The sequence below is a fragment of the Cryptosporidium sp. chipmunk genotype I genome (assembly GCF_004936735.1).
Source record: "Cryptosporidium sp. chipmunk genotype I strain 37763 chromosome Unknown contig_53, whole genome shotgun sequence".
In the NCBI taxonomy this organism is placed as follows: Eukaryota; Apicomplexa; class Conoidasida; order Eucoccidiorida; family Cryptosporidiidae; genus Cryptosporidium; species Cryptosporidium sp. chipmunk genotype I.
In genome coordinates this window covers 85760-112261 of record NW_027125600.1, presented here as the reverse complement: position 1 = coordinate 112261, position 26502 = coordinate 85760, and the positions used below count along the sequence as shown (strand labels likewise).

Below are 26502 nucleotides of genomic sequence, written 5' to 3'. Positions count from 1 at the left end.
CCTTTCAAATTGTTATTTATTATTTTTTTATTATTAATTTTTTAAAATTTCTAATTTTAATTTTTACGTGTATTTGTGTGGCGGCTGTCAGATAATACTGAGTAATAATATGTAAATTAAAAAACTAATAAATGTTTTATTTCTTTGTAAATTAACATTTGATTAAAAGCGAAATAAGTAGAAAATTAGCTCATATTAATGTAAAAGACTTTTTAGACAAACCTTAAAGCTATTTTAAGTATTATTTTGTATCCAGCATTAAATTTATACATTACATTGCATTATAATAGCCCAAGCCAATATTTGCACATAGATTATGGTTGTGATTGTGAAGACTCCAATAAGTTTTTAGCTTATATTATGGATATTAACACAGCAAATTTGATTGAATTTGAAATTTTTAATTTACTTTTGTTATTCAAAGAAAATGAATGATAACGACAACATTTTGCTAGATAATGAGTATATCAATAGAATTTCCAAAAACAGCATTAAGAAGGTACTGAAAAAAACCAATATAAACCACCCGAATACTCATCCCGGGCTTGTTGGCCTCCTAAATAATTCTACCAACTGCAATTCTAGCATTAGTTGCAGTGCTAGTAGTTCTAGTAGCAGCAGTATTAGTAATTATAATATAACTGACAATACAAAAACCTTTTGTGAGGGAGAATTTAGAGGTAGAAGCAAAGAAGTTAATAGTAAAAACAATAAAATTATTACTGTAAACAGCTATTCTGGTGTTCACTCAAACGAGTCATCTCAAAGCAGGGAATTCTTTGAAGTAGTTAACAGACAAAACAGCTTAGAGATGGCTGTTGATAATTCATACCTTAAAGCAGAACTGAGAGAAGATTTTGATGATAAAGATAATAATGCTAGTAAAAAGCTGATAAAAAAAGAAGAAAGTGATAAGGTTAACTCGCAAGAGGTTAAAAAATTAAGAATTCCAGATTGTTCAATATGCAGAGAATATTTAACTAGGAACCTAACGGTAATAACAGTATGTGGGCATGTATTTCACAAGCAATGCATAGATGCTTGGCTATCAAAATGTGATTCAAACAAAAATTCAAATTTAGCTCAAGGCAGATTAAACTATTTGCTAACTGACAACGGAGAACCAACATGCCCATTATGTAGAGTTCCGTGCTCAGTGTTCACACTTTGTGATTTGGTAAACATTACGATAGATGAGACTTTGGTCTTAGAGGATTCAGAAGAGAAATTTCAATGCTCTCAAAAAGAAGAGGTAGTTAATTCCAAAAATTCGGGAGAGTGTATACAGATTAATTGCAGGTTAAAACTAAAAACATTGGCAGATGAGTCTGAGGCGAAGAAAAAAGAAGTTGAGGAGTTACGTGCACAGCTTTGTGATGAGAAAACAAAGGTATTAATAAAGACGGACTTGACCGAGAGTTTGGAAAGGAAAAATGAGGTATTACGTGAGGATTTGAACAGGATAACTCATGAGCTTGGAGAAATGAATCAAAAATATTCGGATTTACATAGAAAATATACGTTTCTGCAATCAAATAATGCTATTAATAACTTTATGGGAGAAAGACTTGAAGATGACTTAACAATACATAATCAAATGAAGGATGGGCAGACCATTATTGAAGTTCTGGAAGATGAAACAAACCAAATATCTAACTTAATAGGATTTAATCCATTTGAAGGTGAGGATAGTTTAGAAAAGAGAGAAGACGCCTTTCAAGCATTGAAAATACTTTCCAATGCATTCATTAAGCTATCAGGTAGGTACGATCAAATTAAAGAGAAATCCAGTAAGTGGAGAGCTAAATGTTACCAACTTAAGGATTTACACACAACTTCGATAAACGAATGCAATTTTCTCAAAGAGAAGCTTAGAAACTTAAATAAAGCATTAAACACTTCAGAAGCAGTGAAAAAACCAAACTGGTCAGGATCAAGCTCTTCTAATATTGCAAACCCCACTATCATTCTTAGCGATGTAGAAAACGATGAGGAGTCTTTTTCCTATATTTCAAAGCTTATTCAAGACAAAAAAGCTGCAAAACCTTTTAGCGAAAGCATTCCAAAATCACAAACTAACCAGGAAAACAAAGCAAAAAGCAGCTCCTCCACGCCATCCAATTTAAAAATCAACACCACACAATTATCCTCCAGGAATTCCCACAGAATTGAATTCGAAAATATGAGCACTGAGGGTAAAAGTGGCCTAAACATTATTACAGGCAGAGCTTTTGAGTCTAAAGGTCAAGATTCCAGAGATGAAGAGTCTCCAAATCCAAACTACTCAAATCTGATTAAAAGCAGGAGAAACCAAGTCATGAAAAGAAATATCCCAAGAGATTCCCAGTCTATTTCCAGTTTCTTTTATACAAGAAAGCCAAAACTTAAATTTTTTGACTGATTTTGCCGCCAAAACTGCCCCCTCAAAAACATGTATTTGCGCCCATGTAGATCGTTTATAAGTAAATAAGAAAATTCAAGAAATTTCGGATGTATTTAAAGAATACAGTACGCAATTAACTGCATATAAAGCACTTATGTGTGTTTTAATTAAAAGGCAGCGAATAACTAAAGTTTTGATTGGTTAAATATGAAATACTAGCAAAGAATTCTAAAGTTATATTAAAAAGAGATACTTGGGATTTTGTTAAAGACTGAAGAATAGAGTTTGGTGAGAAAAAAATAGGCGAGAAAGAAGGAATCTGGGTAACTTCTTTTTAACAGTATAAAATGAAGCCTTTTCGTAAAGCATTTGGGTTCTTTTCTTATTTAGATAATTCTAGAAGAAACAAAATTACTGAAAAGTATAATATGAGTGATATATTTGGTGAAAACCTAATTAAAAGAACTGAAGGCGATTCAGAAAGGTTTTTAATATCTGATTGTACTGAGATTTCTGGTTTTGAAAGGAATGAAAATAATATACAGAGAAAATCTCAAAACCTTCAGATTGAAAAGATTCTTGTAAAAACAAACAAAGAACAAATAGATGAGAATCATGCTCTTAATTTAAAAACTTTTAAAATTTTGGTGTCTGATCTTGAAAAAAATTGTTTTATTCCAAAAAATATTGAGAATTATAATTTAGATGCTAATTTAATAACAACAGCAAGCTGTAATAGCCCTTATTCACTTAAATCACAAAATAATCGATCCAAGAGAGATTTTGAGGTGAAATTAAATTCTGCAAACAACACTCCAATTACAACTTCAATAGACTTCCAATCTGATGAAAGTTCAAAGTCTTTAAGCAATATTTACACTACAGAGGAGAAGGCCAAAGATGAAGAAATTGATTTTTTAGAATTGCTACTTGAGGATATATTGAATAAGTTTATGAATAATTTACCGTACACTGCATATTCCAAGTTTTTAGAGCTTTCTGACTTGTTATTTGGAATAATTGAAAAGAGAATAGGAGTTGGAAATTCCATTCTTCTAGAAATGAGTCTTATATTAAATAATAAAACAAATAATAATGATTTGATTTCAAATAATAACCAGAATTCCAGTACAAATACACAATCTGCATCATCTTTTCATAATACACTAAAAAGCTTAAAATTTAGTTCAAATAGAAATAACATAGTAAATACAAGTAATAATAGTGGCGAATCTTCAAAAAGTAAATTAATTATAGAACCCGTTTATTTAAGTAGAAATGGAATTCCAATAAAGTTGTCAAATGGAAGTTCTTCCAATTCTAATGGCTCATCGGGAATAGTAAGCTCGAGAAAATGGAGATACCATTTAAGCAGTAGTTGTAGCAATGGCGGAAGTAATGTTAATAATAACTCAAAATCATCTGCGTCAGAGTTGGCTTCTCAAGTAGGTTCAGGATATAAGAAAGGCAAGCTTTTTTTGGAATCTTTTTCCTTGCTTCCAAAAAGAACAGGAGAAAATAAGGAAACTGGTAGGAACCGGGAAAGTATTTTTATAGAGAATATGGAAACTTCAAAGTCGAATTTAAATTCAAAGCTAATTAGGTTAGAAGACTTTCCATGCATAATATTTTCACAAAACTGCTCCCCAGTAAGCAACACAAAGTTCTCATATATTAGAGACCGGAATCTTGCATTGGAGTACTTGAAATTCCCAACAGAAGTCAAATGTCTAGGTTTAGAGCAGGAGTCAAGGCTATGTGAATTCATTACTAGATTGGTGACTAATGCACAAATCCACAGATTAAGATTTACACTATTTAAGTGCTCAACAAGCTATACAGATTTAGTATTAGCTCTTAAATATAAGAAAAAGCATCTAAATAATAAGAGTGAGGAACTTTTGTATCAAAACTTGGACGAAAAATCGATCCAAGCAGAAATTTCAAATTCTGAATGGAACTCACTCGGTGACTCTAATCTGGGGATGTGGTGGACAATGGGCACTGAATCCGAATTCATAATATTATGTGACTATATCGTAAACACTAATCCAATAAACGTGGTTAGTATTGTAAATGAGTGTGATTTACATCTTAAATGGGCTCCTTTTGTTACAAGCTCAGAATGTTTAGCATATATTGGATTGTACAATCAGCTTGTTCGTCATTACTCAAATATGCCTTGGCCTATTGGTCTCTGCCAGTGTTCGTTATTTTGTGTGGCTATTGATGTTAGCAGGCAAGAAGAAGAGGACTCGGAGCCCTGTATTATCATTACTGCAGTTTCTCTACCCGATAAAGCTGATTCAGTCTGTGGAATTAAAGTTAAAGAAGCCCATTCTAATGCTTCGAAGCTTGATATACTTTCTTTATGTTTTGTTATTCAATCTGTGCCAAAATGTCCATCTCAAACAAGAATCTCATTCCTTTCCAAGTCAAATATGCCGATTCCAAGCTTTGTGCCAAAAGCTGTCCCCTCTTTCATTGCAAAACAAATAGGTAAATCTTTTTTCAATAATATTATCAGTATTATTGAGAGATTTAACTCCTCTCCTTTTTATCAACGTATAAAATCGGACATAGAATTTTATGAGTTTGTAAAGAAGAGACTCAATATTCTAGAAAATTCCAAATTCGACTTTATTCAAGATCCTAGTCCAATTAGGAAAAAAAATCAGAAGGAAATTAGGCAAAGAGACGAGCTAGATGAATCATATTCTAATAAAGATTTAAGAGATTACTTTCAAAAGAGTGGAATCGAAACTCAACAAGCTCAAACTATAAAACGTTATAGTAACTTCTATTATATTAATGAAAATAATTCCTTTAGGAATTTGGTGAATTATTCTGTAGTAAAAACTATGACGAGAATGTTCCCAAGCTTTTAAGAAAACCAAAATCACGAAGTAAACAAATCATAGTAAATTTAATTTATAAATTACAACCAGCTTGTTTCATCACCACGGCTCTCACGGCTGCTTTTACCTTCCAAATGTGCTCAAATTCTTAAGCTTACTTGTTTTCCGTACCCATATTCAACAACACCTATTTATAAGATTTCATTTTCTATAATTTCAACTTTTGCTATCAAAATAGTTAGGCGCCAAAATTCATGTAAATCAATCCATGCAGTAGTGGTTAGATTCAAATATAATGAGTAAAGGATTGATACTATAGTTTAAAGATTTCCCAGCAGTGTTAAGCGTACAATAATCAAATTCAAAACATTAAAACCCGTTAACTTCCCTGTATCATTAAAGAGAAAAGGTTTGAAAAGCACTTGAAATTAGATCAGTAACTAACATTTAATAAATCGAAAAAATATGGCATTATAAAAAAAGCCAGGCCTAAAACGAAGCCTTAAAGCAAAGTAATTAAAAATGCAATATGTCTTTCTTCAATATTGCACTGTTACAATCTTACACTGCAAAAATAATTTTACTATTTGTAAATATCTGAAGTTGAGAAAAAGTCTATGTAGAAGCTCCAAACAAGACTAATTGGACTTGAAGTTATTAAAAAGCGTTGTAGAGTGTAAGGTTCTATCCGTTTTTGCTTGCAAAACTTTAATCTTTCGAGAATGTGAAACATCAAAGTATAAAGGATGGTAGGCGATCAAAAACTCTCCATCCACTTGGAAATAAACCTTCCTACCAGTGGCAAGAGAGTTCTTCTGCTTAAAATGAAGTCTAACAGGTCCTTTATTCTGGAAAACTCTTCTACCCATACCCTTAATAGCGATCTCGAGTCCAATTGCGACAGCTGAGGGAAACGATACGCATTCAATAATCTCATCGCCCATTTTCTGTTGTTCGAAAAGCATATTTTCAATAGATTCACGTCTCGACTTAAATCTTATCCCACAGTTTCCTTTACAATACCTCCAGATATCATTTCCAGAAGCAAAAGATGGAATATTAATGAATATTAATGAAGCGCAGGGCATTAGAGTTGGTGACGGATTTTCTACGGAGTTCTGATAGTGGCCAGTGGCCTGGTGGTTATGTTCGGAAATAGAGTTTTGAGTATCAACAAAATCATAACCTCCTTTAGAGCATGTGCATGAATTGCTCTTAAACTTGGCATTTTGATCAGTCACAAATAACACTTTTTCTGACGAAATAATTAAATCGGAATCTTCCTTGGTATAAGTCGTATTTACTGTACATTTATCAATTATATCATATACAGGAGTTGTATGACGGAATGTGTTCTTAACTCCTTCGAGTGCATACCTCATCTTGTTTAGGAATGCATTTTTAGTTCGGTATCTGTCAAAGCCTATACCAATTCTTGATTCTACGCCAACACTGAAGTAATTTGACATTCTAAAAGTTAACTCAGTAGCGATAGTGTTGGATCCTCTGTCAACTCCTCTAGAGAATTCATGGTTGCTTTGTCTTGTATTTGCCCTGCCCTGCTTATTAACAACCTTTTTCTTTCTAGAATAAGAATCCACTTTATAAAAACAGCCATAGCTATCCACTACAGCCTTTACTGACCAAATGTCGTGCTCAATTATGTCTGCGTTAATCCAGTCGCTAATTAGTTGTCTAAATCTATGTAGCCCATTATCAAATGGGTTTTCCAAAACTGTCATCCAATTTAGAGCTCTTGAAAAGTCATTCCCCGTTCCAAAAGGTATTACGCCTATTACCAATTTGTCAAAATCAACACTGGTTTTTTCTAATTCATCCACACACCACATAACTGTTCCATCTCCCCCTGCTGCAATAATGTACAAAGGAATTGAATTATCAGCCATATTATTTGTGATTTCTTTCACCTTTAGAAATCCCTCTTTCTTTCCTGTCTCTCCCTGCCGAATATCATATATATGCACACTCGCAGGAACAGGATTGGAAATTCTAAACATATCCATTCCTGATTTTGTAAATACTGATGCTTTATTTCCCCCAGAAGTTGGGTTCACAAACAAAAAAATTGTGTACGTTATTGATAATCCACTTCTAAAACTGGAACCTGGTGATAAATCTATTGAACCCATCTTCGACCATTAATTCAATTTTACAAATATCAATTGCCAGTGGGTTGTGCTAGAAACACAACATTTGTGTGCTCCTATTGATAGGAAATATATTTATGTGTATATATATATATATACATATGTATATAAATATAAATATAAATATATATATTTATATTTATATTCTTTCTGTAAATTATTTACTGAATATATTCCTCTTACTTATTACGTAATTGGATCTTACAAAGGGCGCCAATCTACTTTTTAAACATTTATTAAGACATTAATTTTAAATTAATTGCGAAAAATAAATTAAGTGGTTATTGAGGGGGATGAGACTAGATCAACTTTTTTTTAATACATTAATAATATTTCACATTGAAACATTAAAACAGTCAATTAAATTCACTGAGGCTTATTTGAAGTGCTAGTTCTCGACCATATCAATTAACAATTTTAATTTTTTTTGAAAGTACAATTCCTTTGAAGTTTCAATAACTATTAATATTATGAACAAAAAAGAATAATTTGGAAATTTTCTATTGAAATTTTACTAATAAATCTTAAATATCGTAATATTATTTAACACAATGCACATTTTGTGTGCGTGCCGATATAATAGTTTTACACGTAACTAAAAAAAAGGTTTGCCACTGAATTTTTTTTTTGTTTTAATAAATTTTTAAAAAATTGAGTTATTTATAGGCAAGAATTCTAAAGTTTAGATTACTCTAATTTATAGGATAAATTACTTTATTTCTTTAATTAGAAATATTTTGATTGTTAAAGTCAGATTTCTGCTAAACTTTGTTCACATAGTTTCTATGTATGTATTTATCTCTTAATATTAATTCATAGCCATTAATTATTGAAAAAAAACATTTTGTAAAGAAATAAATATAATCATTTTTAAAAAAAGAATAATTAGACCTTTCATGAACTACATTCAGGCTAAATATTAATTATAAAAATGATAATACTGACTAAACCATTAAAATTATGTATATGCGATTTTTTGTATTAGGAATTAATACAATAAAGAATAATGAAATTAGGCTTGAAGTTAAATGATGAAAAAAATACATTTTAATTAATATATTCATTATTTGGTACCTCATTTAAGTTACCAATGTTGTCTTTATTATAAGCAACAGGCTCTTGGTCAATATTATTAATAGATATTTGGCATTTTTGCTTTAAAGATGAAAGCTCCTCGTCAAGCTGCTTGATAATAGATTTACATTGGTGATATTTAAGTGCCATATCATGCAAGCATGTGGACAATAATTTAAGCTCCATTTGAGTTCTTTTTTCAATATCTTTTTTGGCAGAAAGATGGAGTTCAGCTTCTTGTTCTCTAATCATAATTTGCTGCTTTAAGGTAGAGATTGTGGCATAATCGCTTCCCGAAGTCCCTTCAGCATGAGTTATTGATTCGTCGCCATTGCTTGTTCTGAATCCTTGTGATTCTAATAATTGGATTCGTTTTTGTTCACTTAAAAGCAGTTGTTTTTGCATATTTAATTGTTCGGTCAAAATTGAAAGTTGAGTAATATAAAAACTCTCCGTTCCAGGTGTAGGAAATGATTCAACTTCTCCCAAATTGATATCAACTTTTCCTGCAATTGACACTCCATTTTCATCTAATAGCTTTACTAAAACTTTAACTTGGTCTTGTTTAATTTTAAGTTCTTTCTGAAGTTTTTCCTGCTGCTGTTTAACTTTATTTAGCTGTTCATTTAATTCATCTTTTTCATTTTCCTTTTTATAAACTTCTTCTTCTAAATCTGAAATTCGGTCTTTAAGTAACTGTGATGACTTCTTGTTACCTTCAGAATCTCCATCTTCTCCTCCTCCTCCTCCATTCTCTTCTAACTCTTCTAATTGTTTAATTAGCTTCTCATTTTGTCTCTTTAAGTCCAAAAGACTATCTACCTTTTCTTTGAGCCTTTTAATTTGCTGTTCTAAACCTTCGACTTTTCCAGCCTCAGTCTTATATAAATCAATTTCAGATTCAAGATCCTTAATATCTCCCTTTAACTTACTTTCTAATTCCTTTTTCTCTTTTATTAGCTGTGTTTTTTCATTCTGTAAGTTCCAAACTTCATTTTCAAGCTTTTCGGTTTCTTCAATTGCAGATTTTGGTTTTGCTGAAGCCTTTTTAAGTGCGTCCTCTGCTGTTTGTCTGGCTTTTTGCTCAGATTTAAGTTGTTTTTCCAGAGTTTCTATTCTTCGCTCTAATTCATCAGCATGAGCCAAGCTTATTCCCACTTGTCCTCCTCCCAATGCAGATCTATCATCAACTCCTACTTCTGGTTCTTCCTCTTCTTCCTCAGCAAACTCTCCAGTGATTTGGATCATGTGTTGTAGCTCTATTTGGGCATCTTCACTCAAAATCATCATATTGCTAATAACATCCTCATTATATTCGCTCTCTACTGCAAATACTATAACAAATCCACATACTCTACATATTTCACATAAAATATCATTCTGCACTTTACCTTTTTTTTCAATTGCAGAAGCAATCAAATCATAGTCCAAAGTATCAATCTCATCACGAAACCTTCCATCCATATAGTCATTTATACCGTCCATTAAGAAATGCAATCCTTTTGCTATCTCTAAATTATGTTCTTCTGTCAGTGCATAATCAGCAAAGAACATTGGAGATAATTCCTGGATAAATAGTATTAAATTACTTGGTATTAATACATCAAACACGTCTTCACAAGCAACATCGCCATTCTCCATTATCTTAAATGTCTTAAACCACTCAAAACAACATTTCAAAGTGTTTTGTGGATTCTTAATCTTTGTTCCCATTTTATGTTCGTCTTTATTTATATGTAAATTAATTGATTTACTAAGTTTGCTTTATATTTACTTTAATATTATTATTAATCTTTTTTTAATTATACAAATACAGATGTAACATGACAAAACTACTACTAAATTATATGAATATACTTAACTTGGTATAAATCGTCCAAATTCTTCTTTTTGTTCTAAAACTAAGAACAAGCAGAATAATACAACTCAATTATAAGCTACTTCATATACCCTTATACCTTTAAGCTATCGTTCATACACTTTTCCTCCTGCTCTTGTCTGTTTACTTCTTTATTAATCTTCTTCAAAATTAATCGGACCTTTTATATATATATTTTAATACTTCTAGCACTGTTAATCTTTATCAATTCTTATTTTCAATTCATATATATAAATATATATATATTCCTATATTTGTTTATTACATATATCTTTTTAATCTTCTATCTAATCATCTCTTATTCCCCATGTGTAAATTTCTTGTGCAATTAATGCACCAATACACACTAGGCGGGCAACTGACCCGCCTTTTTTTAATTAATTATAACTGAAATATTAGAATAAGTCCAAATTTGTGGGATATTAAGAAAAATAATATTTTGATATGAATAATTAAAATAGCAAACTTAATAAACCCATAATTGCCTTAGTACAAGCGTTAGAGTTTAATTATAAAATTTCTCACAATTATACTTGATAGAATAGAATTCGTGGGAGTTATTACCATTAAAGAATTATGACAAATTACCTCTTCATTTATTTAGAAAATTGACTTCTAGTTCTTAATATTCTGAGAAAATCATGGATAGATTATCTTTATAATATATTTTATGCTATCGGATAAATTTGTATAATTTAATAAGATCAATTAACGAACTTAAAAGTACAAGTTGACATTTTGTAGTAAATCCCCACTCTTCACCCCTCTACTAAATTTTCCTGAAAAATTATAATTAAAAAAAACAAATAATAATTAATATTTTACTGAATTATAAAAAAAGTTAAGATTGTTTTAAAATCTAGTCACTATCGTAAAACTGCTTTACTAGGGTACTTGCAAGTTCTTACAAAAAAAAGTCTTCTATATTTTGTTCTATCTTAATTCAAAAATAAGAACTGATTAATAAGTAAAAAAGGAAGAATATATTCTATTAGATGGATTATTTTTATTAAAATATACAAAGACTGACAGATAAGGGGAAAATCTAGAGAGATTTTGGTGTGAAGAATGGCTATAGTGGATAGAAGAATTTCAAGCTTTGAACTCAGGCAGAGTACCGGATCTAAGCTCCAGTCTTCAAAATTGGTGGAAAGCAAGAGTATTTTGAAAAGAGGAAAAAAAAAATATGAAAAAAGGTACTTCTTCAACATTGAGTATTTAACCATCTCTAATAATGATTTGGTGGAAGATAACTATTCATCAAAGAATTCAGGCAGAAAAAAGAGAAAAGTTGAAGAAAATATAGAAGTATCGAGAATGAAAACTAAGGGAGGAAGTAAAAGGAGGAGTAATGAATTGAGTAGCTTTGGTATTTCGAATCAGTTAGGTCAATTTGAAGGAAATATTGGGATGTTGAAATCGCCAATAGTAACCTCACAAGGATATCACTTATATACACATCTTATAATAGAAAGCAAAGAAGAAAAAGATATTTTCACTGTTGGAGACCACGTAATGGTCTGTCTGTCAGATGGAGGTGAGAGACCAGCACAAATTACGGCTTTTCTGTATGATCCTGAAGAAGATTTGCAGGGAGTAGAGTTAAGATGGTTTTACTCTGAACACGACTTACTTGACTTGGGCAAAATTATCGACAAGTCTAAATTGCCAGATAATTTGTTTACATTCGAGGAAGAGTTCCTGGAGAGTGATAAATGCGAGGTTTTGGAGGCAAGTGTGATTAAAAGAATGATTCGTATTTGGAATATCAAAAGAGACTATTTGAAATGGACTAAGGATTGCTTGGAGATATATTCAGGTCCTCAGAAATGTGACCCCAAAACTCTCCCCAAAATAGAAGAAGGCTTTGCTTCCTGTAAATATCATGATGAAAGACTAATTGAGTACATAAAAGAGTTCAATGATGATCTTCCTTCTTACTCTGTAGAAGTTTCTGATAATTATTTATCATTGTATCTTGTTTTAACAGATACTGGTACAATAGTCCCAATAAATGAAAGAAGAAATGTTTCATATTTACTTTCAAGATGTAGTAGTTACTACGGATATTACACAAATCATATGGCTCTAAAGCTCTCGATGGGTTCTAGCTTACATAGAACACGTCTAAGTGAGGACTCCCTAGATGAAATACAAGGAACTTCTGAAAGCCTAATTGAAAAGAATACCTTGAATCAAGGATCGCCAGATTTACATTGGTCGAAGCGTCCAAAGAAGGTTCTGCCTTGCAGAGAGAAGGAACATGAGGAGATTACTCATATTCTTAAAACGTCTATTTTGAATGAAGGAGGTGGAGTTCTATTTATTGCAGGCCTACCAGGTACTGGTAAGACTGCAACTGTATTGAATACTCTGGATATGCTTGAGACAGAAATGAATTTGAGTAATAAAAATCAAAGTAAGATTTCTGTTTGTTATATTAATGCTCTTCATTTAAGTAGTCCTGACCATTTTTACAGAACTTTCTTACAAAAGCTTAATGGAGCAAATACATGGGCTCCCAACAAAGAAGCATGTTATACATCTTTAGATAAGTACTTGAAAGCCAAAGGGAGTCCAGTAACTATTCTCGTTGTTGATGAAATTGATTGGCTTCAAAAGAACGGGACTTCCCACTCTACTACGGAGGGATCCAACAATTCCTTGTTATATACTTTAATTGACTGGCCATTCCAAAAAAATACAAAGCTAATTATAATAGCAATAGCTAATACAATGGACCTTCCTGAAAGACTTATTCCAAGATGTACATCCAGATGTGGTTATGCCAGAATCAACTTTACTCCATTTTCTGTTGAAGACATGATTACCATTTTGAATGACAGAGTTAAGTATTTTTCAGGAGGCTTATTTGACATCACTATACGAACATCTACTAAAGAGAATACAGCAAGAAGAACAAGTCCTAGAATTAGGAACAAGAATTTGGAAAACTCACAAAAAGATTTTGATTCGGTATTTTGTGGTAAAGCTATTGAGTTTTGCGCCAGGAGAATTGCTCAACAATCTTCTGATGTCAGGAGAGCTCTCCAAGTCCTCCACAGAGCTTGGGAAATCTGTAAACAAGAATTTGAGCAAAAGACAAGCTCAAAGGTAGATAGAAGCACCAAATTTAACAAAAAGTTTCAAGTTCAAATTCCCCATGTACAGGCAGCATGCAGAGAAGTTTTGTTGAATAATGTATCAATTAACTTAGTTGAAACTCTCCCTTTGCTGTATAAGATATTTTTGGCCTCATTAATACTAGAGCTTGAATTCAAGTATAGAATGGAGCTTGAAGAGAAGGAAAACAGGACAGAAGGTTTTCATCAGGAAGATGAACTATCTTATTTTGATAATGCAGCTTATGAAAATTCAGTCTCTCTATTGAAGATTGAAAAGAGAATGCGCACAATTCTTTCAATAGCAGGATATTCATACATGGAACATTTAGACACAGCATTTATTAAGATTATTATTCGAAAGTTAGTGTCATCGAGAATCGTCCAGACGTTTAAAGGAGTTTTAATTTCTCCTAATTGTAGTAAATTTGAGCAAAACAAGCAAATCTACTATGAAACTTTAAATATATTTGGGTCAGATATTTGGATATCACTACTGATTGACGCCTTAGCTTTAAAGAACTTTCTAATGAAGAATATACCTTTCAAAATTAAAGGCTTTGAGTAGTAACTTTGATGTACCTTGAATAACAAGAAATTACAAACATTGAAGTGAAGTGAGTAATTAATTAATTAAAATAAATAGCACTTAACTAATCAGCTTAACCTAGTAAAATTAACCATACGTCTATCTTATTCTTTTTTTAATCTAATACTTAAAATGATCTAATAAATTATCCTTGCAAATAGGGCATACTGTTCCTCTTTCAAACCAAGACATGATGCATTTTCTACAGAAACAATGAGTACATGGAAGCCAAAGAATTTCTTGCTGATCCTTAAACTCATCCAAGCAAATTAGACACATTTTCTTATCATCATCCAAATTCTGAGATCTGGATAAGTCAAATTTCGAGACGGGTAATGCACTTTGAATATTTATTGGTACCCCTGAAATATCCTCTTCTTGATTATTAGATATTCTGTTTCTAAGACTATTAAGTACTCTTGTTATATTACCAGCATCTTCATTATCATAGACTTCTTCATGTTCAAGGTCTTGCTCATATTCATGGTCATGATTGTGTTCATGTTCATGTATATCATGTTCAGTCTGCTCATCCCCAGAATTCCCGGATTCGTCATTTTCTTCGATAATGATTTCTTCCTGAGTAATAATTAAAGATCTATTTCTGATATCAGCATTTCTTCTGGATATAATATCGGAAATCTCATCATCATCAACCTGAATAAGTTCAATTACATCATTATCTTGGTTATCAAAATCACCATCAGCCTCTTGTTCTTCTTCTTCAGCAGCCATAAGGTGATCACGAAAATGATTGTGAATATCTTCCGTAGATATGAATCTTGGTCTGTTACCAAATCTATAATTAAATTGAGCATTTCTGTCACACTCAGTCACAGATCTACCACACCTTGTATTTCTAAATTGAACATTACAACCAGTAGAGTTCTCTCTTTGGGTATGCCTTCTTCGCATTCTATGTGATAAGTTATCAAATAGCTGCTCGATCTCGGCCCCATTCCTCTGAATCTGCTCGTAAATTGATTGGCTTCTGTGAATTCTTTCAGCTAATTGATTATGTTCTCTTTCTACAATATCAAACTGCTCCATAATTCTATCGGCAAAACTTCTACTTCTATTCATAAAACTACTATTGTTCTCAATTGCCTCTCTAGAACTGTTTCTAAATTCTGAGGCAAATCCAATGCCTATATTTGGACTACTCATAGACATTGACCTATTGAATGTTCTTATATCATTAGCATGACTATTATAATAAGCTGTATTTCTATTATTTGATTCAAATCCAAAAAAGCGACTCTCTGGACTTCTTATATTCTCTCGATAAGATCCTTCAACCATAGAGTTTCTGATTTGATTAAAATTGTTAGATTCATTCACTGATCTTGGTCTTGATTCACGTAATATGCCCCCAAATATACTACCAGTTATATCTCTCAGAGGAGTGTATGGCCTCGACAAATTTTCAAAACTCGCATGTTGTCTCACATCAGGATATCCAGATAGGCATGTCTGATACTCTCGAACTAATATATGGTTTGTCTCATCTCTTCTTTGTCTGGAAAGATATATATTTGACTCCATTTATCTCGTTCCACTTTCTATTCTATAAACCTATCCAACTTACCAATCTCTTTAGCAATCAAATCCACCAATTTCAATCTTTTTTACAAATCTTATTCTTATTCTCTAATTATTTTTGTTGTTTTTTTAAATTTCTTAAATCTTTTTATTTTCTCCTAACTCGGCCATTAATTTTAATAGATAAATATGTTGGCGCCTAAACAGAGGGTACCGAATAATAATAATATTAATGCAAAATTAAAGATTTAACAGAGATGTAGAAAATTAAAAGCACTCTGAATTTAAATCTAAAACAATAAAATTAGCTCTTATTTAGAACGCTAAGGATATATTACTCTGATTGACTTTGTTTAACACATTTATGTATTTATACAATGTATGTATAAATTAATCATTTTGTGAAAAATAATCAAGCATGCAAAGTGTTTTCCTATAAAGAATTAAAAAACGAAAATACTGAGGATACAAATTGTTTATATTTCCAGAATATACGGTTTAGATTTGAATTCTCACCAGATTTCTTCCAAATAAAGTTTTAGAACGTATTTTAAAATAATAAAGCTTAATATTAAAAATACATTAGGCCCAAAATAGAAAATTCCGGTAAATAAATAAGAGGGAAAATTTTGGCTTAATAAATTATTAAAAAATAATAAGTAGTTAAAAATAAGGTGAATTATTTTCTGTGAAGGAAATCCTTTTCTATTTGAGTTAAGAAAAGATAACAAGGAGTTTAAAACACTTTATATTTTATTATTTATCAGAATATTTTGGCTAGTCCAAGTATTCTTATTAGTAGCAAGTATAGCATGAGCTTATATAATTATCATTAATTAGTGAATAATGAGTAACCAAATTAGAGATTTTTGCGACATAGCAATCTTAAAGGCTTCCTATGGAGTAAATATTGGTCAAACAATCTATGTGAGAGTAAGTTAAATAGCCAAATCTCTTGAAACTGTATAATATTCCAATTCTGTAATAAATTCTATTTTTGAATGTTCTTTTAAAGTGGATAATAGGTACTGATTATTTTGATAATGATAATTCTAAGGAATTAGTAGAAAAGGAGGAAATTGTGTGGTGGCCAGGAAGAATTTTAATGACAGAGAAAGAGGAAAGGGATTCAAAAGGTAGGAGAATATATTTGGTAAGTTTATCTTAATAATCAACAAAGTTAATGAGTCAAGTCTTTCGTTGAATTAGAAAGCTAAGACTTCATTTCTGCTGTTTGAAAGATCTTTGATTTAATTCAATTCAAACAAACGAATTTACTTCTTTTAATTGAATAGCTCAAGTACGAAGAGAGGGATGAATTTAAGTCAGACACTACCAAAGTAACGTTTGAAAGCAAAGAAAGAATATCCCATTTAGATTATAATGGGATCTCTTTGAGATATTGCAAGAGTAAGGATGAGATTGAGAGTATTAAAGAAAATGATGAAATCTTGGATCATACAAACGAAGCTCTAATAGAAGATTCCGAGGATGAAAAAACAATTAGTATTCAGGAAATACTTGAAGGAGACATTTTTGGATTTAGTGGCTCAGATGATAGCGAATCTGGTGAGCAAGGAGTGTTGCCAGGAACAGGTGGAATCGGTGGTTTTGCAAGTATATTTAATTCGTTACCACATGAAAAGAAAATACATTTAGCTCAAGGTTACAGAGAATTTGCTGATAAGTTTATAACATTTTTAAGAAGCAGAATGAGTGATGACCAAAACAAAAACACTATAACAATAGATGATGTGAGGGACTTTATGGCTTTTCTTGGTCTGGAGAGCAATAATGTAGAGAATACAAATAATTCAAGTGGTTACAAGGAGTAATAATGACAGCATCTACAGCTAAGTGATCAAAAAAATGCAAAAATTTACTGCTAACCCTTTTTTTAGCTTTAAAGGCATTAATTTTGAGTGAGCTCAAATTGAAGCAATACGGAAATGAAAACTAGTAACACAATTAATAGTCAGATGAATTTTAATTAAAAGTAACTAAATATATAAAAGAACATGATTAAAACTCTTGTTTCTATATTCTATTCTAAATCCAGTACATTTTTTATCTCTAGTTGTCTATACCTTGCGGTTTATAAGCAGTAGTAACAAAAACATAAAAAAGTTGTTCCTGGCTAAAGAGATAGCAGGTCAACGGATGTGATAACATTACTATTAGATGACTGTGAGCTTGCAATGCCTGCGTTATTAAAGTCTCCCTGGATACTTCTTTTGAATGCAGTCACATTAGAGGCAGGAAGCCCAAAATCTAAAAGCTCAGAGCTTTGAACTTTATTTGAGAAGCTCATTTCGTGGGAACCTGATATGTTATTACTGTTAATATTTGAAATAGGAGCAGAACAAGGAATGAGATCATCAATATTTATAAGCTCGTTAGTATTTGAACAGCTAACTGAAAAGCCGGAATCAATATTATAAGGAAGTACATCAACATTAGACTCTGAGGAAGATGAAATCAGAACTGAATGATTTTGAGACTCAGAAGAAGCCAGGGGCTGAGCTTGAGTTATATTGTTCTTGTTTGTGTCAACAAAGGATGCTGGAGGCTTGTGGTATACAGACGAAATCATTCCAAGATTCCCTATAAGCTTTTCAAGAAGTTGTGGTTCAATATCGAAGCTTTTTGAGGATATTAAAGTCTTTTGTGAAAGTACAACTTTTCTGGTTTCCTCAGGATTTGTAGAAAGAAGTCTCCAGTATATCAGAGCTCTATCTCTGACATCAGGGTTTTCTGCATTAGTTGTTGCAAGCCTGAAAATATCAGTAACCACTTGTTGATTATGAATTGGAGCCTTAAGGAAGCACTTTACTATGGTTGTGAGTATTTGAAGTTGAACAGAAACTGATTCTTCAATGAAAACATCTACAAAGTACCGGAGGAAATCATTCAAAGTTTCATTCTTTGTGCTTGGTTTTGTTCCTTGAACAAACTCGTAAACCTCTCCAATAATCCAGACAAAAGCAGATCTTGACTCAGGTTCAACAACAAACTCTGATACCTCCATTAACACAGGAATTACATTTGACGACAATTGTGGGTAAGATCTCAAAATATCCCTTAAGGAGATAATTCCCTCTTGAATTATATGGTCTTGATGAGAATTTGTGATAAGCTCTGTAAGGATTTGAAAACAATTGGGGGCAGTTTCCTTGAATTTTATGGATATTAATGCAATAATCTTAATAGAATTTCTTGAGAATTCAATATTTGTATCGGTACTATACTCTTTTAATTCTTTTAGTAAATGATTTGCAGTATCCACTGATGCCATTCTATATAATAAATTCAACTTTTCAATCTTAATGTAAACAGGATCATTGTATTTACAATAAAAAAGCTTCATTTCCGACTCAAAAAAGCCAGGATATGATTGAACAATTAGCTGAACATTCCTCAAAACCACATACTGTACTTCAGGAGGAGAAGTTGTAAGTAAGGTAACAATCGGCGGTCTTAATTTGCGTAAGGTACCTGTAATATTTTCATAATTTTCCAGATTTTTAAGTAAATTCAAAACGGCCCTAACAGCTGAGAGAACTACCGCAGGGTTGGCATGAGACAGTCTGGAAGTTAATCTATCGATAATTTGCTCACTCTCTTTCTCAGATGATACCCTCCACTCTGCCACCACATTAAGTATATAAATTTGTCCCCATTCTGTGCATTCATTGAGAGCCTGTAGGATTTGGTGCTTCTCTACTTCGTTAAAAGCTAGTCTGTAGAATTTCTGATCTTCAGTCATTTCCTGGCCTTGTTTTTCATCTCTTACCGACTGCAAAGACTCAAGTTGATGACCCTTGTTTATACTAGTTTCGTAAATCTCTAGAAGGCTTGCAACAGCATTAGCTACAACCATTGCACTCTGGTCCTTAAGCATGTCCTTCAACAAGGAAAAAAACCCCTGCTCTTCCATTAAACTAGGGGAAATATCATACAACTTTGCTATACAAATTGCTGCAGTTTTTCTAACATAAGGGTCAGGATCACTACATGATCTTCTTAATGGTTCAACTAAATACTCTGTAATCTGTTCAAGCCTAATATAGCCCATAGTTCGAATAGCTAATGCTCTAATTAAAGGATTTGAGTCCATAGAATCTTTGAAAAAGGTATTAACAGCTAAAATAGCCAACTCTGGCTGCACTTTTGCGTAGTTTATTATATAAAGATAGACTAATTTCTTGAGCTCAATACAACCAGTCTGCATACAATTCAGAACGTCTGGAAACAATGAGGAAACGTCCTTTCCCACTGTCATTGCTGCAATAACTTTTTTCACTGCTTCCTTCTTCTTTTCTTTACTTGATGAATGCAGTTCCTCCTTTAATTCGTGCATCTCTCCTCTCTTAGAGCCTTGAAAGTATCTTCTATCGTTCATTTTTATCGAATATCGTAAATAAACATACACCAAAATATAATCAAAAGATTTTTAAATCAAAAGACTTTCAGAGACTGAGATTTTTGACTCTCTTTTCACAATATTCAAAGAAAAGAGTGAGTAAATTAGTAATGCAGATATAAACTACCAGACTAATAATTCTTCACTTTTGCTTAACAATTTAAGTTATTATTTAAATATTTTTTCCCTTTATTTACTCCTCTTTTTATTCTTAAAATTATTTTTATATTTATTTTTATTCACAATTTACATATCTTATTTCCCCTCAATTTTTATTATTTTCTCGGTACCATACACCGGTATATGGCTTGGGCGGGAAGTGGTTGAAAATGAATGATTAAAAGTTTGACAATTGAAAATTTTACAAATCGAGAAAATAAAGAAAGAGAATAAACAAGCTTGGGTAATATTTTTGCGCATTTATATTATGAATTCTGATAGCTATTATTCTAGGTTTTATTCGATTTGAGAGATGTTGTGCTAAGTTTGGAGCTTATGAGCTCGATATAGCTGTTGGTGTTTATTCTGTCAAGCATATGTGGTGAATATTGGCTTTGTTTGTTTTCATCGTTATTTTCATTATTGTAATCATTGTCATCGTATTCGTTCAAATTGCCTCCGAATGAATCAAATTCATTTTTGTAGTCGTCCTCGTATTCATCTTGGCTATCGAGAAAGTCATCGCTATCGTCTTCTTCTTTGAAGTCTGAATAGTTATCGATTTCAAAGTCCTCGGAAAGACCCTCTACTGAGTGTGTTATAGTTTTTTCTCGATACTCCTCGTCCTCATAGATGCAGTCTGGGTGTGATGGAGAAAAAGAGCTACAAGGAAAGGCCTCTTCCTTATTTACATTATTAAGGTCGGGTATATCAATGTTCCACCTGTGATTATTAAAAGTAGATAATAGAAAGCTAAAGTGCTGATATTGAATATTGCTCGAAACGATTGAAATTTCAGAACAAAGAGTATCCCAGAGTAAAATAAAGTTATTCATGAAGTTGATAGTGTTATTGATGAGAGTTTGCCACTCATCACCCTCCCAGGGGAAGTTAATCTCTTCAACATTTGGGAATGAGTAATTTGCCTCAATAAATTCGCTTAAGTCATTCCATCTTGATAGTTCTTTAAAAACAGAATAGCTCCATTCGCTGGTTAAAACTAGGATGGATGTTAACGGGTTTAAGATGGAAGGTAACAAAAACCCTGATTTAAGAATAAGTATCTGAACAAGGTCATTATGCTTTTGGATAATATTCTCAAAATCTCGCTCTTCCTTGACCCTATCAAGAAAGTCACTGAAGCTCTGATCAGCTACAAAATGTTGAAGAAAAGAGTAATATTCTCCAATAGTCACTTGTAGAACCCATCTACAGTAAAAAATATAATTCCAAAAATGGTTCACTGGATTTTCCATAGAAAATGTGGAGAACACTCCTCTTCTATTTCCATATCTTAGGTTAAAGGCTTCTTTCCATACCCTTTCAAGAGCATTATATGTTCTGAAAAATAGCCAATAAAAGTCGAATAGATTGTAATAATGTTCCATATTCTTTTTTGTGAATAAAAGTGGTAAGGGCCAATTAAATTTCTGGACGATTCTTAATCTAAATATATGGTGATCAAAGCTTATTCCGCTCAAATAAGAATTCAATGAGACATTATTTAATAAGTTAAAGTTATAGCTTGTGCTCGAGGCAGTTCCTATGCTGCAAGAGTTTGCTAGCTGAGAAACTACATCCGAATTATTAGAGGAACTTATATGACACCATTTAAAGACTTTAAATTCCATTTCTTTTTGGAGTCTTTCATGATCATTATGTCTCAGTAGATGAATATAACAAGACGAAGTATGCAAAGGTAAACAAATATCAATATTGATATGTTGAATACTCAATACCTGTGTTGGTTTCCCAAAGAGTGAATTTGAACCAGGAAGAGTATTTTTTAATGGCTCCATGTATATTGAAATGTTTGATTGTTTAAACAAAATCCTAAGTCTATATGTAAATAAGTCACCTTCCATTAAATTCATGAAAGGATTAGGGACCTCAATTAAGTTAGTCTTTAATAGTGAATAATCCTTTTCAGTACCCAATAAAGATTTCAAGTGCTTTGTATGCCAATATAGCTTAATACAAAATTCCATGACCTGCTTACTTGTGTCCTTAAATCCAAAGCTCCAGGTAAGTCTTAAAAATTCCCCTTCATGTTCTGACCCATTCTCCTGAAAACTGCTAATTCCATCGCCATTAAATGGAACACTACCAGATGCTGTGAACAATAAAGATGAAACTATGTTTACGGAAGAAACACACTCTAATATGTGATTAAAGCCATCTATGATACGAATTGGCCACTTAATTCTGCACATTGAAATGGCGTCAACATCTTCATAAACTGAACCAAGGCTGCAATCCAAAGTACCAAAATCTTCAGAAATGCAACTTTCATGAGCTTCAGAACCTCCATTTTCCAAGGTTTCATTCTCTGAATGTAAATATTGGCTTTCATGCATTTCTGGTTTCCCGCCAAAATGGAGTATATTATCATTCGTAAGGGAGCAGTTAAACACGTCAATTAATTCAAGCTCATTTAAGTTAAAGTTGAAAAGGTCAAACGTGTCACAGCATAGATTAACTTTGGAGTTTGAGAAATCATGATAGGTGTTTGGGGTGTTATTGCCCAATTTAATTAATGCCAAGAGCTCTTTCCAAGTGTTGGAGATGAATTCAGATTGCTCAGTAAAATTGGTATTGCGTGTGTGGGAACCATCGTAACTTAGATTTTTGTAAAAAATGGAGCTATCTAGTTGGAGAAAGATGTCAGAGTTTCCAAGGAAGTATAAATCTCGAATTAACTTGATGCTTTGAGAAAAAAGGTTTTCATATGCCAATTTTTGGGTAATGTTGTTTTGGTTTCTTATAATAATTGATTCATACATAAGGGAGGAAACTTCCTTTCTGAACTTTTCAAGAAACCCCTCCAGCTGGGACTGAATGTGTGGAAATGACTCGTTTAAAATGTTTGAAACTTGATTTATGTAGCTCTCAAGTCCAGTTTTGTTCATTCTATCTCTAATATTACTGCTTCCATATCTATTTAGAAGTCTTACCTAGAAACCAGAGAAGGAGGTGAAACGTTGGTTGATAATAAATACGAATCAAAATTTTTTTTTAGTGAGAGATAAATGAGATAAACTTACAATTTTTCCGACTCCAAAGATTTTGTAAAGAAACTTTACTGTAAAGAACTTTTTTGTAAAGGATTCATATCTGGTGTAAAATAGTCCCTCCCATTCAAAAACACCGCAATGAGAGGCTTCCTCTTCATGATAAAGTTTGCAAAGATTTTCATCCAAGTCCAGGGCTTCAATACAGCTATGTTAAAGATGTTATAATAGTAGGTAAATCGAGATCGCAAAAGTGTTGATTCTTCAATTTGGCAAAATTATTCAAACTTACCTATCATTTGAGAGGAACGAAAATGAGTTTGAAAAGCTAGCATCTTTTTGGGAGTTCAATGAATTAATAGGAGCTGAAATGGAAAACTTTCCAACAATGAATTCCTCGAAAGGGTCAACAAGCTTTCCCAAAATAATCCAATTTATCATTTGGTAGCAAAAGATTCGGCTACATATTATTAGAAAGTTCCTGCTCACTGATTCTTGAAGCAAGTCTCCCGAAGATGTTCTTAAATAGAAATAATCCAATATATATCCACATGGAATACTTATGTATATTTCACAAAGATTTTCAAATTTTTCCATTGTAATAAACATATTTGAAAAAGAGAATTTGCAGGTTGAATCTACTCTAGAATTAAGAGCAAGATTGTACCATTCATCAATGAACGCCATAAAGTTATCCAAAACTCTGGAAGGTTTTGTTATTGAAGTCAGAACAAAAGTAAGAGGTAAACTTGGATTTTCAAAAACTTCTCTTTCTAACTGATTAATTTTCTGAAGAAATCGAACAATATACTCCTGCATGCATTTTGCCACTGCATGAATATATAGTCCAACAGGGTTAATTCTGAGCAATCTTTTCTTTAGATCTGTTCTAATTTGAAGCTGATGGTTCTTTTCATGACTAAATTCCGAACTAGAAGCAGGATTTGAGTTCGAATTTGAATTATAATTGCTATGTTTATTGTACACAGAACCCTGAACTCTTTTAACAAACTCATTAACAGAATAGAAGTTACTAGAAATATGCAAAATTTTGTCCACTAACAATTTCTCAGTTTCTGATAAATACTCCTCGACATTAGATTTGAGCCTTAGTCTATACTTATAACTATATAAAGAAATTGAGTTACTTGTAAATTCTACCGGGTCTACTTCAATATTATCTCCAAGAAACCCCGTTAGAGAAAGTAAAATATCGTGTATCATTCTTTTAGAATCCCACTTCAAATCAATTTGTCAATTCAAGTTTGAAATCGCAAAAGGCCTGTATCTTTAGAGGTTAATTAAGTAACACACACACAACTATTAAGCTTATTTTATCATTCCCGTCGCAATTTAATATTCCATATTTATCAATTTATATATCATTCACTCAGATAATTTTTTTCCCCCCTCTTTCCCGCAAAATTTACTAAAGTTATTCAGTAGGTAACTAATACTTTAATAAAAACAATAATTTTCCCTCTTGTAGAAGGCGCCAAAATTCGAATTGAAGTTTGCATGCAACAACTTGAAGTAATTGTAATGCAAATATTTAAAATAAAAAACAGTAATATTGATTTTTATTTTAAGTAAATAATTATTATATAGTAGGATTCAATTATTTTTATATACTTTTCATACTAGAGGCATTATTATAATATGTTAAAGTTGAGGATTCATGGTTTTTATATTTTTAAATCTATGTAAACTCACGTTATTGTTTGCCTGTATTAGTAATAATTGATCAAAATAGGAATAAAAATATTAAACACTACAAGGAAGATTTTCGAGGTGAGTCCAATATTCCTCAATTCTTTTAAATGAAGATAAAGCCAATTCATAAGAACTTTTTCTACCGAAAAGTTTGCTTTTCTTTTCCATATTGCTTTCATAATTTTCATAATCAAACTCTGAACTTTTTTTATCTGTAATCTTAATATAATTCTCTAACTTTTTATTAATCTGAGAAATTTTTGTTTCAATGATTGCAATAATTTCCAGAACTTCATCCTTGAACTCCTGTTGTGTACTTTCTGAAGTAATATTCCAACAAGATTCTCTTATTTGTTTCATTAAAGAAATGATCTCATCTTGTTTCTTATTTCTTGTCTCCAATTCAATTAATTTATATTTTTCATAATCTGAATCCTTGTCACTCTTAACTGTCTCCCCTTCAGTGCTAATTTCTGCTTCTTTAATGTATTTTATTATTCCCGAGTTATTCAAAACTGGGCTTTCCAGAAACTCAACTTCAAAGCCTAACATTAGGAAACACTTTTGGCTATTGAAATATAATTCAGCATTAAATCCTAAAGCTTCACTTTCTTTATCAACGACTAACTCATCATCTTTTTGAGAATCTCCTTCGATATTTTTCATTTTATCCTCAATACTTATTTCACCTTCATCATCAGAAACTGATTCACCTAAATTACTTCTTTCTATATCATCTATGAAGATTAATTCGTCATTTTCTTCATCTTCCTCAGATAAATCACTTATATCAATTAATTCATTAACTTCATACAGCACTGGCTCGTTTCTAAGCTTATTAGATGAATTTTGAATAATTCTTTCATCACTCAAGCTACCCTCGTTGGAAAATATTTTAGTCCTGATTAATGAAATTTTCGACAGAGTGCTCCTTTTTTCTGTGAAATCACAGAATAAAACTAATACCAGGGAAATATAGGGAAATAAATAAATTAACTTCATTTCTACAGCTTAACTTTTTAAATTAAGGAAAAATAATGAAAATATGACTAATTTCATTCTTTCCAAATTAATCATTATTACGATTATAAATTTATATAATATTGGACAAAGCTATAAATTATTTCTATAATTACAATTATTAAAAAAAAAATTAACAATTTTTCACAATTAATATCTAATTTATAGAGTAAATAATTAATTGGGGTATTCCAAATTTCATAATTTAATTTATTCCAACTACATAATATGTTCACATGCAAATAATTAGTCATATAAAAACTTTCCACTCAATAACTGAATTTTTTTTTGAAAAACTGTAGATCGTTCCCCAACTTGCTTCGGTAAATAATTCAATATATTTGTTATATAACAAAGCTCAATAAAGAATGAAATTATTTATTAGGTTTCTCTTTATTTCCTTAATATTTTTCTTCATTTTTTGCTATGCTTAATTAATATTAATGCATTATTCCACTTAGTAATATTTTGTGCACATTTTGGCGCCGAAAATGGGGTTACATGTGGCAAATAGCAAAGTGTCATACAAGACTAGAAGCAGAAATGAGATGTTCTGCATAT

General features: G+C 31.6%; 11 protein-coding genes across 11 annotated transcripts; 4 read left to right on the top strand and 7 right to left on the bottom strand.

Moving 5' to 3' along the window:
• Positions 1-427: 427 nt before the first annotated feature.
• ELE39_003460 (ring finger domain containing) lies at positions 428-2401 on the top strand (the record flags this gene model as incomplete). The annotated part of the gene is made up of 1 exon (XM_067346446.1): positions 428-2401. The coding sequence occupies one exon, from the start codon at positions 428-430 to the stop codon at positions 2399-2401; it is 1974 nt and encodes a 657-aa protein (XP_067200983.1).
• A 329-nt stretch (positions 2402-2730) lies between these two features.
• Positions 2731-5271, top strand: ELE39_003459 (uncharacterized protein; the record flags this gene model as incomplete). Its single annotated transcript, XM_067346445.1, has 1 exon — positions 2731-5271. The coding sequence occupies one exon, from the start codon at positions 2731-2733 to the stop codon at positions 5269-5271; it is 2541 nt and encodes an 846-aa protein (XP_067200982.1).
• A 608-nt stretch (positions 5272-5879) lies between these two features.
• On the bottom strand, positions 5880-7391 carry ELE39_003458 (diacylglycerol kinase; the record flags this gene model as incomplete). Its single annotated transcript, XM_067346444.1, has 1 exon — positions 5880-7391. One exon carries the CDS (start codon positions 7389-7391, stop codon positions 5880-5882), a length of 1512 nt encoding a protein of 503 aa, XP_067200981.1.
• A 1065-nt stretch (positions 7392-8456) lies between these two features.
• ELE39_003457 (uncharacterized protein) lies at positions 8457-10196 on the bottom strand (the record flags this gene model as incomplete). The annotated part of the gene is made up of 1 exon (XM_067346443.1): positions 8457-10196. The coding sequence occupies one exon, from the start codon at positions 10194-10196 to the stop codon at positions 8457-8459; it is 1740 nt and encodes a 579-aa protein (XP_067200980.1).
• A 1234-nt stretch (positions 10197-11430) lies between these two features.
• ELE39_003456 (ORC CDC6 like AAA+ ATpase) lies at positions 11431-14052 on the top strand (the record flags this gene model as incomplete). The annotated part of the gene is made up of 1 exon (XM_067346442.1): positions 11431-14052. One exon carries the CDS (start codon positions 11431-11433, stop codon positions 14050-14052), a length of 2622 nt encoding a protein of 873 aa, XP_067200979.1.
• A 141-nt stretch (positions 14053-14193) lies between these two features.
• ELE39_003455 (ring finger domain containing) lies at positions 14194-15618 on the bottom strand (the record flags this gene model as incomplete). Its single annotated transcript, XM_067346441.1, has 1 exon — positions 14194-15618. One exon carries the CDS (start codon positions 15616-15618, stop codon positions 14194-14196), a length of 1425 nt encoding a protein of 474 aa, XP_067200978.1.
• An 843-nt stretch (positions 15619-16461) lies between these two features.
• Positions 16462-17450, top strand: ELE39_003454 (uncharacterized protein; the record flags this gene model as incomplete). The annotated part of the gene is made up of 3 exons (XM_067346440.1): positions 16462-16548; positions 16631-16768; positions 16911-17450. The coding sequence occupies 3 exons, from the start codon at positions 16462-16464 to the stop codon at positions 17448-17450; spliced, it is 765 nt and encodes a 254-aa protein (XP_067200977.1).
• A 302-nt stretch (positions 17451-17752) lies between these two features.
• ELE39_003453 (beta adaptin) lies at positions 17753-20017 on the bottom strand (the record flags this gene model as incomplete). The annotated part of the gene is made up of 1 exon (XM_067346439.1): positions 17753-20017. One exon carries the CDS (start codon positions 20015-20017, stop codon positions 17753-17755), a length of 2265 nt encoding a protein of 754 aa, XP_067200976.1.
• Positions 20018-20487: 470 nt separating this feature from the next.
• ELE39_003451 (gamma-tubulin complex 4) lies at positions 20488-23106 on the bottom strand (the record flags this gene model as incomplete). Its single annotated transcript, XM_067346437.1, has 1 exon — positions 20488-23106. The coding sequence occupies one exon, from the start codon at positions 23104-23106 to the stop codon at positions 20488-20490; it is 2619 nt and encodes an 872-aa protein (XP_067200974.1).
• A 390-nt stretch (positions 23107-23496) lies between these two features.
• ELE39_003450 (Spc97 Spc98 family) lies at positions 23497-24432 on the bottom strand (the record flags this gene model as incomplete). Its single annotated transcript, XM_067346436.1, has 1 exon — positions 23497-24432. The coding sequence occupies one exon, from the start codon at positions 24430-24432 to the stop codon at positions 23497-23499; it is 936 nt and encodes a 311-aa protein (XP_067200973.1).
• Positions 24433-24972: 540 nt separating this feature from the next.
• ELE39_003449 (uncharacterized protein) lies at positions 24973-25923 on the bottom strand (the record flags this gene model as incomplete). The annotated part of the gene is made up of 1 exon (XM_067346435.1): positions 24973-25923. One exon carries the CDS (start codon positions 25921-25923, stop codon positions 24973-24975), a length of 951 nt encoding a protein of 316 aa, XP_067200972.1.
• Positions 25924-26502: the final 579 nt, after the last annotated feature.